The 14864-nt window shown below is 41.0% G+C and overlaps 1 protein-coding gene across 3 annotated transcripts in view; it reads left to right on the forward strand.

Annotated features, from left to right (window-relative positions):
- Nucleotides 1–358: 358 nt before the first annotated feature.
- The window catches only part of FAM120A (family with sequence similarity 120A), a 123049-nt gene continuing 108543 nt past the window's right edge, over nt 359–14864 (forward strand). The window contains exons 1-2 of one of the 3 annotated variants that reach the window (XM_034776821.1): nt 359–1278; nt 9774–10020. In XM_034776821.1, the coding sequence (XP_034632712.1) occupies nt 805–1278; nt 9774–10020 (721 nt within the window). In that variant the 5' untranslated portion in view covers nt 359–804. The remainder of the gene's footprint in view (nt 1279–9773; nt 10021–14864) is intronic. The other 2 variants (XM_034776819.1, XM_034776820.1) reach the window with 2 other exon arrangements.

Here is a 14864-nt window from a genome sequence, read left to right on the forward strand (position 1 = left end):
ACTGCCTTGGGCCGCTGCCATCGTGCCCAGCGGGGCAGAGCTTCTGCCTGGAAGCGGCTTTGCAGCGCGCCCGGCCATTCCCCTTCTCCTGCCGCCGAGCGAGCCTCCTCCCCGCCAAGTCCTCCACACCCCCTCCCCTTTCCAGCCTCCCTCCCCCGAGCCCCTCTTCCAGCCCCCCGCCCACGTGACTCGGTTCGTCTGCCGCCCCCCCAACTTCCAAGCCCCTCCGCGTAGTAGCCCCCGCCCGCTCGTGCGTAGGGCGCATGCTTGGGTTATGCAACAGCCCTGCCCGGCCGCCCAGGCCCCGCCGCCCGAGTGCCGCAGGCCAGGGTGCCGTATAGGTGGAAGAGGCCGGGTCGGTGGGGCACGCTCGCGGCCCGGCCCCCCCGGGTGCTGCCCCCGAGGCTACTGTGTGCGCGGCGCGCCGGGCCCGTGAGTGGCAGCGGGGGCCGCCGCCAAGTCCCGCCTGTTCCGCTCTCCCTGCTGCAGGCGGCGGCGGGCTGGCTTCCTGCGCGCTGTGCCGCTCCCCCTCCCCCCGGCAGTAGGAGCCGCAGCGGCAGCAGCCCGGGTCCCTGATCCATGGCTCTGTGAGAGCAGCACATGGCGGCCGCAGCTGCCATGAGCCCCCAACTAATCCACACAACTCCCCCCTGAACGGCCACCTCCAGCAGCAGCGCCCCCACCGGCTCCACCGCTCCCACCCCGCCCGCAACTCCAGCCACAGCCCATCGCCCGGCCAGCACCCAGACCCCGCCGCCGGGCCTGCGCTCGCCCGCCGCCGCCGCCGCCCGCCCGGTCCTCGCCATGGGAGTGCAGGGATTCCAGGACTACATCGAGAAGCACTGCCCCAGCGCCGTGGTGCCCGTGGAGCTGCAGAAGCTGGCCCGGGGCAGCCTCGTGGGTGGGGGCCGCCAGCGGCCCCCTCAGACCCCGCTGCGCCTCCTCATCGACGCCGACAACTGCCTGCACCGGCTCTACGGCGGCTTCTACACGGACTGGGTGAGCGGCGGGCAGTGGAACCACATGCTGGGCTACCTGGCGGCGCTGGCCAAGGCCTGCTTCAACGGCAACATCGAGCTCTTCGTCTTCTTCAACGGGGCCCTGGAGAAGGCCCGGCTCCACGAGTGGGTGAAGCGCCAGGGCAACGAGCGCCAGACCGCGCAGCAGATCGTCAGCCACGTCCAGAACAAGGGCACCCCGCCGCCCAAAGTCTGGTTCCTGCCGCCCGTCTGCATGGCGCACTGCATCCGCCTGGCCCTCATCCGCTTCCACATCAAGGTGAGCAGCGGGGCCCAGTGGCCTGCCCCCGCCCGCCGCACTTCTCGGCCTCCCCTACCATGGCACCAGCGCCTCCCCTCGCTGTGCCCCTTGCTTCCCCATCTCCACCATGGCACTAGGGCCCCCTCTCGCTGCGCCTCTTGGCCCCCCATCTCCACCATGGTACCAGCGCCCCCATCTCTACCATGGCACAAGCGCCCCCTCTCGCTGCGCCCCTTGGCCCCCCATCTCCACCATGGCACCAGCGCCCCCTCTCGCTGCGCCTCTTGGCCTCCCCCATCATGGCACCAGCGCCCCCTCTTGCCGCTTTCTTCAGTCCCTCTGGCCAATTCCCGGCGCTACGGCCTGGGGAGGCTTGGGAGGGGTAGGGCTCTAAGATGGCAGCAGGATTGCCCTCCCGGTAATGTCCGTACCGAGTTCAGCGAGGGGAGGGGGAATCGTGTATTCCCATATCCGCAAAATGTCGTCAAAACCTGGCGGGGAGAGGAGGTTCGTCGAGCTCCCTGGGAGCGGCCTCCACTGGCCAGCGGCAGCTGCACAACTGAACGCGGCCAAAGTTTATGCTGCTACCGCTGCCTTCTCCGCGGACCCCCTTAGGCTGGAGCAAAACTAACTAGCCTCGCTGCCGCCTGGGAGCTGCAGGGTGCCCTTAGCAGGCAGAGGAGAGAGTGTAGTGAGCACCCTGGTGTCGTTAATCTCCGCTGGGATTTTCTATTTATACATACCTGTCAGCCTGTGGAAGCAAAATGAGGGTGATTTACAGCATCCGGGGAGAGCCCTTCGGTAGCCGAACTGCCCAAATGGGCTACAGAGAGGAAAATCACAGTTTCAGCATGCCTTCAAAATGGGGTATAGGAACAACTTAATGGTTTCAAAAACAGGACTAGCTATGTTGCTCTCCCTGGCTTTCCTTTTACTTGTTCTTCGCTTCTTTCAGTGCATTTTATATTATTTGTCCTTCTTTCCATCTTTTGTTATTTTATTTTATTTTTACTGTGGGGTATCCTTATTTCCCCTTTCTGTTGTAGTTTCTATCCCTTCATTTGTAGATTCTCTTCTTCACTCTTTCACTACTCCTCTTCATGTCGTCTTGGGGTAGAAACCATCAAATGTGGCTGATGGATGGTGTTTTGTAGGGTGACCTGAATTTGCAGGTATCCTCCTCCAAATGCTGATTAGCTGACAGTCTTGTTTATATATAAAGTTGGGTAGTTTCTTTTGCTTTAAAACTGGGTGCAGTATTCTGTGCTAGATCCTCTGCCTCTATGTTCTTTTGGGGGTCATTGTTCCATTCATTTATCTGACTTGTAAAATGTCCCTTGCTGCCCTGAGTTCCCTCTTCTTAGAAACATACTTAGGTAATTTGCTCTACAGATAACAATATAATCTACATTTTTGCACCTTCAAGTGCAGTATTACATATTTTTGGCCAAGAGTTTAAATAGGCCGTATAAAAAAACAGTTACTAAAAAGTCAGCAAAGTTGTATTGTACTTGATAGGCCAGCAACAAGTTCTACCATGAGGCAAGATGTTAATTTGCATTTAAACTGAAGATGTTTTGCCTAAATGAAGTGTGTTATCAGAGGCTAAAATGTAGATGTTCAGAATCTATGGTAAAAAGCTAAAAACAACTTGTAAAATATAAAGAGGCCCAGAATACTTCCATAAAGGGGTTTCAAGTAGTTTAAACTAATTAATGCATTATTCTAAAATAATTGATTAACACAAAGTAGTGTCATAACCTATTTTTCTTGTAAACTAGAACTGCTTAACATATAGTTATGCAGCTGTAGTTTAAACTGTTTTTATTTCAGACAAGTATAAATTTGTTGATAGTTTTGACTGCAGGAGGGAATGTCTTTGAGGCTTTACTATAATCTTTTAACTCTAGCATCCAAGAGAAAGGTTGTAAAACATTTTATATACTTTTTATCCAGCTTTCCAGATTTGTAGTAATTCTTGCAGTAATATATATTTTTTTAAATTATGACACATATTTAATGGATATTATTTACCACAAAAAGAAAATTTTGTAACTAAAACCTGGAAAGAAAATTCCAGGAATTATTTGTTTAAATGTCCACTAAGGAGAAAAGAGCAGAAGAAGTTGGAACACATACTAACTAGTTGCCAACTTTGTCTATTGCTTCTGTAGCATAGTAAATATTATGTGACCTTCAGAGTTGTGCCACTGATCAGTAATTGGAGCTTAACATTATTCGGCTTTTGTACTGTCCGTTTTGGCAGATTACACCACAGCTGTAACTGGGCCAAAGGATAACTTTGAGCTCAGGACAAGTTTCTGTAAAGATCGCTGTCTTGAAAGTGTATTGAAGAAGTGAGTTTTTGGTTAAGTTTTTCAGTGTTCAGCAAAAGGGAGAAACAACAAAATAACTTATTTTCTGGAATTTTCTGAGGTTCAGTGAGACCTTAGATTCACAGAGGAAAACGTACCATTTTATTTTTCATCTGGGATTTAAGGTTGAAAGGCCCAGCATTAAAAATCATCCTGCATTTTAGAGGCAGTTACAGCTCAGCCTAAGCTGATGGTGGAAGTCCCACCCCTTGATCCCATTGTAACTGGTAAGAAATTTTATAACTCTGTGGGTTAATCTATCTAGTATAGTGATTGGTTAACAGGAATGACAGACGTACAGTGTGTTACTATTATTGACAGGTTAGTGTGAATGATTGTACTGTTCCTGTATGTATTTAGATTTAATTTTTTTTTTTTTTTGTGTGTGTGTGAGAGCTTGCGGCTAACAGGAGAAGTGAGATTTCGCCTTCCTGTGTTAATCAGATGTGGCATATACCTAGAATAAACTAGAAATCCCTCAGGGTAGAAACTCTCTCTTTCACAATAGTCTGTTATGTACTGCAAAACACTGAGGCCTGACATTTATTTAAAGTTAAAGTCCTTATTTAGTCACTGGTTACTTTTGTCATGATGGCAGCTATTCTTTTTCCCATGCAGTACCTGGCTATCATGAAATAGTTTGATTTGTTATGATTTCTCTTAAAACTTGAAGGATTAGTCCAAGTCTGGTTATGTAATGTGATTATGTTAGTCTGTTTTTGTAGCTTGAAAAAATATTTTAATGCTTTCTAAATAAAAGGGCATTAAAGATCACCTGGTGGAATATCAAGTCTGATGTGAAATTATTGTTATAGTATAATATGTGCTGTTGTCTTTCCATGAAATAGATATTAAGATTTTTTTTTTTAACTCAATTTCTGGAACCCCTGCATGATGCTTTTGCTACTGTTTAAATGGATACTGTGATCTGATGTCAGGGTGTATAATGTGCAAATTCTGGGTTCTGAAGAATATTTTTTGCCTCTTAGCTCCAGAGACCTGAGGATTTCCCAGCAGTAAAATAAAGTTTTTTTCCTAACTTTTTTTATAGATGAAATGGATTGTTTTGGCATTGATAGCTGATTAACATGCAGCAAATTAGTAGTAAGTTTTAACTAGCTGTTAGTAGCTGACTATATCTACACTAGCACTTTTATTGGTCAGGGGTGTGAAAAAACACACCCCTGACTGACATAAGTTTCACAGACAAGCGCTGGTGTGGACAGCATTATGTTGGCAGGAGATGCTCTTCTGCCAACATAGCTACTGCTTGTTGTTGGGGATGGTTTAATTATGTTGATGGGAGAGCACTCTCCTGTCAGCATAGAGCAGCTACACAGGAGACTTTACAGCGGTGCTGCTGTAAGATCTCTAATGTAGACATAGCCATAGTTACTTAAGCAATATGTAAACTGGATTTGTGTGTTGTTTCTATTCTTTTGAGTACATTTAATGTATTTAAAGTTGCTGAATTTGACAGCTTTGTGGCTGTTCACAAAAAAGAGGAGCTGCAGCATGAGTTTTTCTGTAGTTCCCTGCCAGCATGCCTACAACTTGACCTGAAGGAACCAACTTTAGTGGGGAGAGAACAGTTCATACTTATTGAATCCTTGGCCTTTTTGCTGAGATTGTGAATAAAGGATGAGTTGTGGTGGGTTTTGTGGACACACGTCTCTTGGGGAGCTGGATTTACCCCACCAAAGCACTTGGAAGTTATCAGAGAGTAATCCTTTTTTAGTCACTGCCAATGTTGGAGAGATTCAAATTGCTGACCTAAAGATAGAAGGCAGCTCCGTATTGCTCTATTTCTTTGAACTGGCCAGCCCTCTGTGAAATGGGGAGAATTTGTTAGTAATCCAAATAGATGATCAGTTTATACAACCAACTAGGATGCTGTGAGATAGGACTATATATAGATAATTTTAAGATTAGACCATAAACTTCCTGCTTTTTACTAATAACTTATTTTCAATAATATATTTTTTTAAACTCAAAACTAGCTACTTTTTTGTTCTCATGCACTATTTTCTTTTACTGATCATAGTTCTGGTGTTCTATTTTATAGTTCTCAAATATACTTTTCTCTTCTTTAACCCTTATCCCAAACCCCCTCACATTCTACTTACCCCACAGTTTCTGACAGCATTCTGGGTGGGCAAGAGTAAATCGAACTTGCATGTTTAATTTTTTTTGCATGTGCATAAGGCAATAAAACCTCATTGCAAAATGAAATGTCTTATTTTATTTTGGTGTTTCAAGAAGGCTTGTTTTGAGAACATTGGTAACAAGTTTTAAATATGAATTAATCTTCAGTAATCTTATTGGAAACAGTTGTGATTTAAGGCCTCTCTGCATTCTTACAAACTATCCATTAGCTCGGTTTATTGTGCTAAGAAAAAAGTAAATACTTCCCACCCAGAGCAGTTTTAAATAATTTTTAAATTACTTCAGCACAACATAAGCTAACACAGATTTCTCTGAGATATTAAATGTTCTACAGATCCTTATTTTTGTCGTGAACGTCTGTTTGTTGTCCATTGAAAGAAATGTAATTCATGAAACAGAAACTTGTTTTTATGCCAAGCACGTTTGTTAGAATTTAAATGATTAAGCAGTGCACGGACCTAGCATTGTTAGTGCTTCGGCAGAACCTCATTTTCTTTTCCGTGTGTGTCAGATAGTAAATCTTGAATTATTTTCTCTTTTCCTGGTCTGGCATCATTTACACGTGACTGAGATTTAAACTTAATTTTTTGCCTTTTTAAGCACTGAAAATTGTTTCAAGTCACATTGCTTTCCCCCCCAGATTTCTGATTTTCACCTTTGTGCTTTATTTTGGCATAACATGCATGTTCCAACTAGTTTGATTTGTACAACTTTTAAACCTCTTATCTCTAGCTTTTATACTCGTTTTGTGGCCCTTATATCCGGTTTGGGTTTTGGTAAAGTTGAAAGTTCACTGTACCTTGACAGACAGCCAGTACAGCTCTTCTTCATATAACAGCTTAATTATTTGTGTTACTTAAACACAGTTGTTCAGTAATATGAGCCCAACATGTACACGATACATATAACTTGCTAATACTTATGAACAATTTAATAATCATAAAAATTGTGCTAGTAACCTTCCCAAGTTTAAAACATTTTATAGATCTGATTTTTGAACTCTTGCATTTTTCTTTGAGAGTGACTGGAGTCATCTTTGACAACTTGATAACCTGCCACAAGGAGTTTTTCAGTCTATCTTGAACATGAAGAAAACAGCCACACATACCACACCAAATGGTGATGTAACTAATTAGATACTTATGAAAGGACTCTTAAGATGTTACCTTTATGACGGGTACTTTGCTAAGCAAGGGAATACATTGAGAAGCTTTGTGCACCGTTGATCTTAAATGCAGACTGTTGCAATCAGGATAACTTTGACATGGAGTTAAAAGATGAAGATAGAAAAAGTGAAACATAGAAGATCATAACTTTTTCTTCATCCCTTGATACTTAACAAATATACCAAACATAGTTTCCCTAAGAAACTAGGTAAAAGTTTAAGAAAATCGTACGTTTTAGCAAACTTTAAATTGGCTATATAAACAAAATACTGAGTAAGATGCTGACTGTCCAGTAACTCAAGTTTCTAAATATGAGTTAATCATGAAGTTACATGTGTAAATCTCAACTTACACTCTTGGTATCCTTACCCGAAGCTTGAAAATCAATAGAAGATCAATACAATGTGTCTGTATTACATGCATATAATATGGAATAATATTCAGAGCACAAGGGCTGCTTTGTTCAAACAACTTTTTAAATTTGCTTTTAGAACTAAAGCTTTTTTACTAAGTAATAAAGTGTTAGTTTAAACTATTCTGGTTTGACTGAAGAGTGATAGAACTATTATGATTATTTATTTTATTATATGTGTTATCATACTGCATAGGAGACCTGGTCATGGACCAGGATCCTGTTGTGCTAGGTGCTGTAGAAACACAGAGCAAAAATGACAGGTTTCAGAGTAGCAGCCGTGTTAGTCTGTATCCGCAAAAAGAACAGGAGTACTTGTGGCACCTTAGAGACTAACAAATTTATTAGAGCATAAGCTTTCATGGACTACAGCCCACTTCTTCGGATGCATATAGAATGGAATGCATCCGAAGAAGTGGGCTGTAGTCCACGAAAGCTTAAGCTCTAATAAATTTGTTAGTCTCTAAGGTGCCACAAGTACTCCTGTTCTTTTTACAGAACAAAAAGACTGTCCATGTCCCAAGTATCTTACAAACTAACACTTAAATTTGATTAATTTATCACTAAGTCTAAGTTTATAACTATATAAACATATGTATTGTGGTGAATTGAACTGTTGTTTTACCCTTGTGTTTGCTATTTTTCTTGGGTTTGAATAGGTATCTCAAGGCATTTTACTTTTAAATTCAGATGCTTGTTGAGGCTAGGTTGTCCCAGCATGAAAGCTTTCGGCATTTTTCCAAATCACTGACTAATAGTTTGGGATGTAGGTAACAGCAGAGGACAAAGGAGTAAGTTTTCATAAACAATTTTTTTTAAATTTGTTTGGGGCGTGATATTGCAGTTGTGGTTCCTGTAACTTGTGGAATCATTGGAAGTTCAGTGTATGGAAGGGCAGACTGTGGAGTGTTGACTGACTATTTTAAAAATTCAGAGGGGTAGCCGTGTTAGTCTGAATCTGTAAAAAGTAACAGAGGGTCCTGTGGTACCTTTAAGACTAACAGAAGTATTGGGAGCATATGCTTTCGTGGGTAAGAACCTCACTTCTTCAGAGCATCTGAGAAGATATATATACACACATACAGAGAGCATAAACAGGTGGGAGTTGTCTTACCAACTCTGAGAGGCCAATTAAGTAAGAGAAAAAAAACTTTTGAAGTGATAATCAAGCTAGCCCAGTACAGATAGTTTGATAAGAAGTGTGAGAATACTTACAAGGGGAGATAGATTCAATGTTTGTAATGGCTCAGCCATTCCCAGTCCTTATTCAATCCTGAGTTGATTGTGTCTAGTTTGCATATCAATTCCAGCTCAGCAGTCTCTCGTTGGAGTCTGTTTTTGAAGTTCTTCTGTTGTAAGATAGCCACCCACAGGTCTGTCTCCCAAGATCTGTCCTCGCTTACAGACAACCCCCCAACCTAAAGCAAATACTCACCAGCAACCACACATCACTGAACAAAACCACTGACCCAGGAACATATCCTTGTAACAAATCCCGATGCCAACTCTGTCCACATATCTATTCAAGTGACATCATCATAGGACCTAATCACATCAGCCATACTATCAGGGGGTCGTTCACCTGCACATCTACCAATGTGATATATGCCATCATGTGCCAGCAATGCCCCTCTGCCATGTACATTGGCCAAACTGGACAGTCTCTACGCAAAAGAATTAATGAACACAAATCAGACATCAGGAATCATAATACTCAAAAACCAGTGGGAGAACACTTTAACCTGTCTGGTCATTCAATGTCAGACCTGCGGGTGGCTATCGAAAGCTTATGCTCTAATAAATTTGTTAGTCTCTAAGGTGCCACAAGTACTCCTGTTCTTTTTGCGGATACAGACTAATACGGCTGCTACTCTGAAACAGGACCCTCTGTTATTTTAAAAATTATTATCACACAAACCCCTTGTTGTCTGATCAGGAAGTTTACTTATTTCCAATGTCAGAAGTTGGTCTTTATTTGACTTACTTGAGCCCTCTGTAATTATGCCTCCATTGGGACCACTCTGTTCTAGTCCTTTCAGTGACTAGAAAAGTACATCCTTAAGAATCTTTTTTCATAAGTTGGCTGATATTGACTGGTGTAGTAGTGTATGTCTGTATTTTGAAAAACTGTTAAAATGTAACATAATCCAATAATGCTGAGCTATCTTTTAAGTAATATCACTTCTGTCTGAATATCTTACAGATCTTAGTGTTTTCACAACATGCTACCTATAGCATTGTATGAAATCTCTGCTCAAAATGCATTCTTTGGATCTTTGTTTTATTTTAATCTTACTCCAAATGTTCAGGTTCTCCTTAAGCTATAGATATGGATCTCAGTATATCATACTAAATATGAGAAAAGACTTAATGCTTTTTTCTCTTCTTTTATAGGTTGCACAGAGCATTGAGGATCACCATCAAGAAGTAATCGCTTTCTGCAGAGAAAAAGGTTTCCATGGTTTGGTTGCATATGACTCCGATTATGCATTGTGCAACATCCCTTACTATTTCAGTGCCCATGCCCTAAAACTGAGCCGTAATGGGAAAAGTCTCACAACAAGCCAATATCTGATGCATGAAGTTGCCAAGCAACTGGACCTGAATCCAAACCGCTTTCCTATTTTTGCTGCTCTGTTAGGTAGGTTAAGTAAAGATAATTTTACATATTGTGACTAGTGAAACTTACAATTTATATTTATATTAACAATAAATGATTTGTAAAAGATGTGTGTGTATAATATCTTTTAACAAAGCTCTTTCCTTGTATGACCTGTTTCCCTTTCCATTGTTTTTGAGCTATTATATTCTGTCACTCCATACTCATTGCAGCTTTAGGTTCCTTGTGGCACTAACTTGTGCATGTCTGTGAATGCAATCAACTTTTGAGTCTAGAAAGATGCTCTGTGAATAGCTACAAAGGTTGTGAAAAGAGTAATGCAAATCTCTTATGGAAATAAAGTAAGAGTTTTGCAAAAGCTCTCACGAGCCAAAGCATTTTACTTCATGAATGGGATCAAAGTTTTCAGACAGCTTTAGTCATATTAATACACAGTATTTAAGCTCTACTTGTAATAACCATGGTTTGTCTTAGTAAATTTTCAGATAGACAGATGTACTTGTGTACTCTATCCATTCATCTAAAAATGTTGAATTGTGTAGTTATCTTGCACTTCCAGAGTACTTTTTATCTCAGATATGAGTGTTGTACAAGCATTAGTAGTGCCTCAGCTGCCTGGATCACTTCTCTGTCACTGAGGTGGGTCTGAGCAACTGTTTCACTACAGGACAATTTATGTCCAGAACTGAAAAGTATTGTATTTAATTGAAACTGCAGGGAAGTACTGGTAGGCAGTATGTAACTATCTCAGCTGGAGTTTGACTAGGACACTCTCCTGCCTCTGATGGTACATGCCATGAGATCTTTAATGAGCCCAACTAGTGAAGACCTCAGTTCCATGTCTCATCTGAAAGTTGTCACTTTTAGCAGCACAGTACTGCCCACACCATTCTAGCACTTTGTTCTATTACTGACTTGCCATTTACTGTATCACTAGTACCATTGCAGCACTGAGGTTTTTCTACAGGAGACCTCCAAAGAATAAAACTTACATAGACTGGTATCCTAAATTCTATCTGGGCAAAAAGTAATGAATAATTGTTTCCATCATGGTATGCTGGATAGAGCACCAGACTAGGCTGAGAGACTTGGATTCTATTTCCACCTCTCCCATTGTCGTGCTGATTGACCTTGGGCAAATCGCATAACCTCTTTAGTTCTTTCTCATCTGTAAAATGAGTATAATACTTCAAGTGCTTTGAAATCTATAGATGAAAAGGGCTATGTATTGCTCCCTTGACGTGCCAGTGCTCTAGTAAACACTAACATTCATATACACACGTACTTTGTCAAGGCTAATATTTTCCCTACTAAAAAGTGAAATCCTTTACATAAGAATAGAAAGAACCATATAGCAGTGAGTGATTCAAAAAACACTTGCAGTGGGACCATGCAGGAAATAGATAATATTTCTGGTCATGTCAGTTCATGTTTTCTTTCCGTGTCAAGAATAGTTATCACCACCACTCCCCAAATTGATAAATTGTTATTAATACAAAGTACTAGTAAAACAGCTAGTGATACTAGGAGTTTTATGTGGGTGGTGGTTGGTATTGCTGTTGCTAGAATCTGTCTAAATTGACACTTTAAATAACAAAATGGTCCTTAAAATTTGTTTTTAGCAGAGAAAACCTTGTCTTTCTGTGATTTTTAATGTTTTGAATGGCTTGTAAGCTTTTTGAAGTCCATTCCACTGAAACTTATTTATAAAACAAGACATTAGCTCTTTGAAACAAAAAAAATTTACCAGGTATTTTTGTGGCTTGCTTCATATTGGTTCAGACTGTGAATAACCATTGAGCTAACATCCTGATTTGTTTTATTGTTTTCTTATTTTTTGGAGTCTGAGTGATGTAGTTATAGAAAAGGTTCTGTATGAACTCTGGGCACTTGAACTCTAGGATTCTGCAGGTTTATCTGTACTATGCTGTTTTGTATTTGAATATTGTTATGAATGTTACTAAATTTAGGCACTGCAGTACTATAAATAATTAAACTTTTATAAAGGTTTATAGGAAGGGTTGTTTGTTTATTTGGGAGTAGTGTCCCTAAGGTCATCTCAGTATTTTGAGATATTACTTGTTCTTGAAAGATATTGTGTAATTCTAATCATATCTTAAATACAGTTAAAGTTGTATGTAGGTAAATGTTTAAAAGCAGCGCATCTTATGTAACCTGAATAAAACCATAGGTGGGCTGCATGTCTTGAAAGATGTCTCAGACTTGGCTCTTGTGGTTTCCAGGAGTCCTCTAAACCTCATAGATGGGGTGAAGGCATCACTTAGCGGTAAGGATGCCTAAGGGCTTGTCTACACAGAGAAAATAACTAGCACTGCTGTAGTGGTATAATGATTCTACTATGGCTATGCTAGTATAACTCCCCTGTGAGAACATTCTATTCTGGAATAATTACAATTAAGATAGTATCTTTAAACAGCAATTACAATTATTCCAGAATAAATTACTGTTATATCAGAATAAAGTCACTTATTTCAGAGTAGTGCGTCAGCATGGGAGCGTTATACCAGCATAGCCACCATGGAATAATTATTTCACTATATAGTTATGCTAGTCAATTTCCATGTTTAGACAAGTCCTTAGTGTTTCTGTTTTTAATCTATGTTGCTAGTTCCCTGTTAAAGTTCACCTTTTGGGCTGAAAGTTTCTATACCCGGTGCTACCCAAAGGTAAATTGTTCTTGAAACTTTGAGGGTGAGAGAGGCTCCACCATTATTGAATAAGAACAGAGCGAAGACAAATGGTGACCTTTTTTTTTAAAGAAAGACAGAATGGCTGGGATTAAAAAGTTGAAACTTGGCAGGGAAGCGCTTTTGAGTATTGCACCAAAGTGTTTGGATCAATTTGGGGGGCTTAAAAATCACACTTTGCGATGTGAGTGTGGGTCTGATTTTTTTCAATCTTCTCCTGAAGTATTCTCTAACTAGAGAACACAGTTTGTATTGTTCAGGTTTAACTTAGCTGCTTATTGTAGGAAGGAGAGTGCCTCAGATATTGGGCAGTTAAGATGCTGTCAGGGACACCCTGTTTTGGGTAGCGTGTGCACTTAAAGACGTCTGATCCAACTCGAAAACAGTGGAAGTTTGGATCCACTCGGTAAGTATTGACGTGTATACTTGAAAACCTTGTGTGAACCTTGGTTAGCGGAAAACTAAGCACAATGTGACGTAGAGGGCTCTTATTTAGTGTACTCCTTATATGGGGCAATGTCTTTAATTGGTGTCTAACCTTTTTATTTAAAAAAAAAAACCCTAGTAAATGTCATAAAAATGGAAAAATAATAATAAAAAATTGAGGTTACATAGTTAAGCACTCAGATCAGGAAATAGCAGCGCTAAGGTTGCTTGTGTAATCTTAATCTCTTATCCATTGTGCGTATGCAGTATAAGAAGTCTAATTACTCATTCACATGCTATTTCTCAAATGACAGGTTGTGGGGGTTTTTTTGTTTTGGTTTTTTTGGTAAAAGAACTTCAGATACATTTCGTAATTTGCAGTATCTTCTATGTATGATATATCAGACATAGTACTTAAGTGCAGCTGCATCTTCTACTGCATATTTTAAATTTTATTTAAAAATTCTGTACTTGAGAAATGATCATGTGCTTATATTCATTATAGCAGTTTGTCTCTGCACCTTGAAGTCTTTAAACCACGGTTTGAGGACTTCAGTAGCTCAGACATAGGTTAGGGGTTTGATACAGGAGTGGGTGGGTGAGATTCCGTAGCCTGCGTTGTGCAGGAGGTCAGACTAGATGATCGTAATGGTCCCTTCTGACCTTAAAGACTATGATTCAATGATCAGAGTTAACTAGATTGACCCAAGGAGACATGATGGTTGAGTATCAGGCCCAAGGGCTAGAAACATAATTATTTAAAAATGAAATCTTAGATCCCGCTGAAGTTGATGAGAATCACCCAGGAAGGCTTCCTACTTGTCCACGTTGAGTGGCTTTTTTAGCCTTGAGTTGAGGTTTACTAATCCTTATTTAAATTGGGCTCCAGTGACCGACCTAGAGGTCTGTAGCGATGAAGTAATTGCTCTATGAAAACTGTTTGATATTACTCTTGTTGTTCTTAATGGCCACATGAGGGGACACAACATCATTTCTCTCCTTGATGGCAGTCTCAGCAGGAAGTGAAGGATTTGAATGGGCATGTTGACTAAATAGTTTGTCCATTCAGGTAAGGAGTGAGATATTCCGTTCGATTAGTTTGAAGAATTTTGAACTGCTTTTGTCTCTGCAGTTGTTGTTAAAGTTGGCAGTCCTCAAACTGTGATCCAGAGGGCATCCTCTAGTGGTGTGGAGAGGGTGACTAACAGCAAGGTACTGGTTTCCCTCAAGTCAGCTAAAATACATTACTTTCCTAATATTAATTTTCCTTGTAAACAGTTGCTGTGGTTGCCACAGCAAAATGCAATTTGTGAATGGGAAGGAAAGGCTGCGGGCTGATCTACACTGAAAAATTAGTTTGACCTAGCTGCATCTTTCAGGGCTATGAGAAATTCTGCACCATAGTTAGGTTGACCTAACACCCAATGTAGATACAGTTAGGTTGATGGAAGAATTCTTCTGTTAACCTAACTACAGCCACTCAGAGTGGTGGTAATGGAAAACCCCTTCTGTCAGTGTAAGAAGTGTCTACGTTATGGCATTACAGAGCATAGCTGTAGTGCTGTAGCTGTGCTGCTGTGGAAACTGTAGTGTGGACATACCCTAAGATACCCTAAGATGTCGAAGCAGTGAAAAAGTTTGAAAAATCCTGCTTTAAATATATTCACAGCACTAGAGACTAAGCCTGTAGCTTTTTACAAACGTATTAAATATGAAAAAATACTTTGTTGC

Source organism: Trachemys scripta, chromosome 7, assembly GCF_013100865.1.
Source record: "Trachemys scripta elegans isolate TJP31775 chromosome 7, CAS_Tse_1.0, whole genome shotgun sequence".
NCBI lineage: Eukaryota > Metazoa > Chordata > Testudines > Emydidae > Trachemys > Trachemys scripta.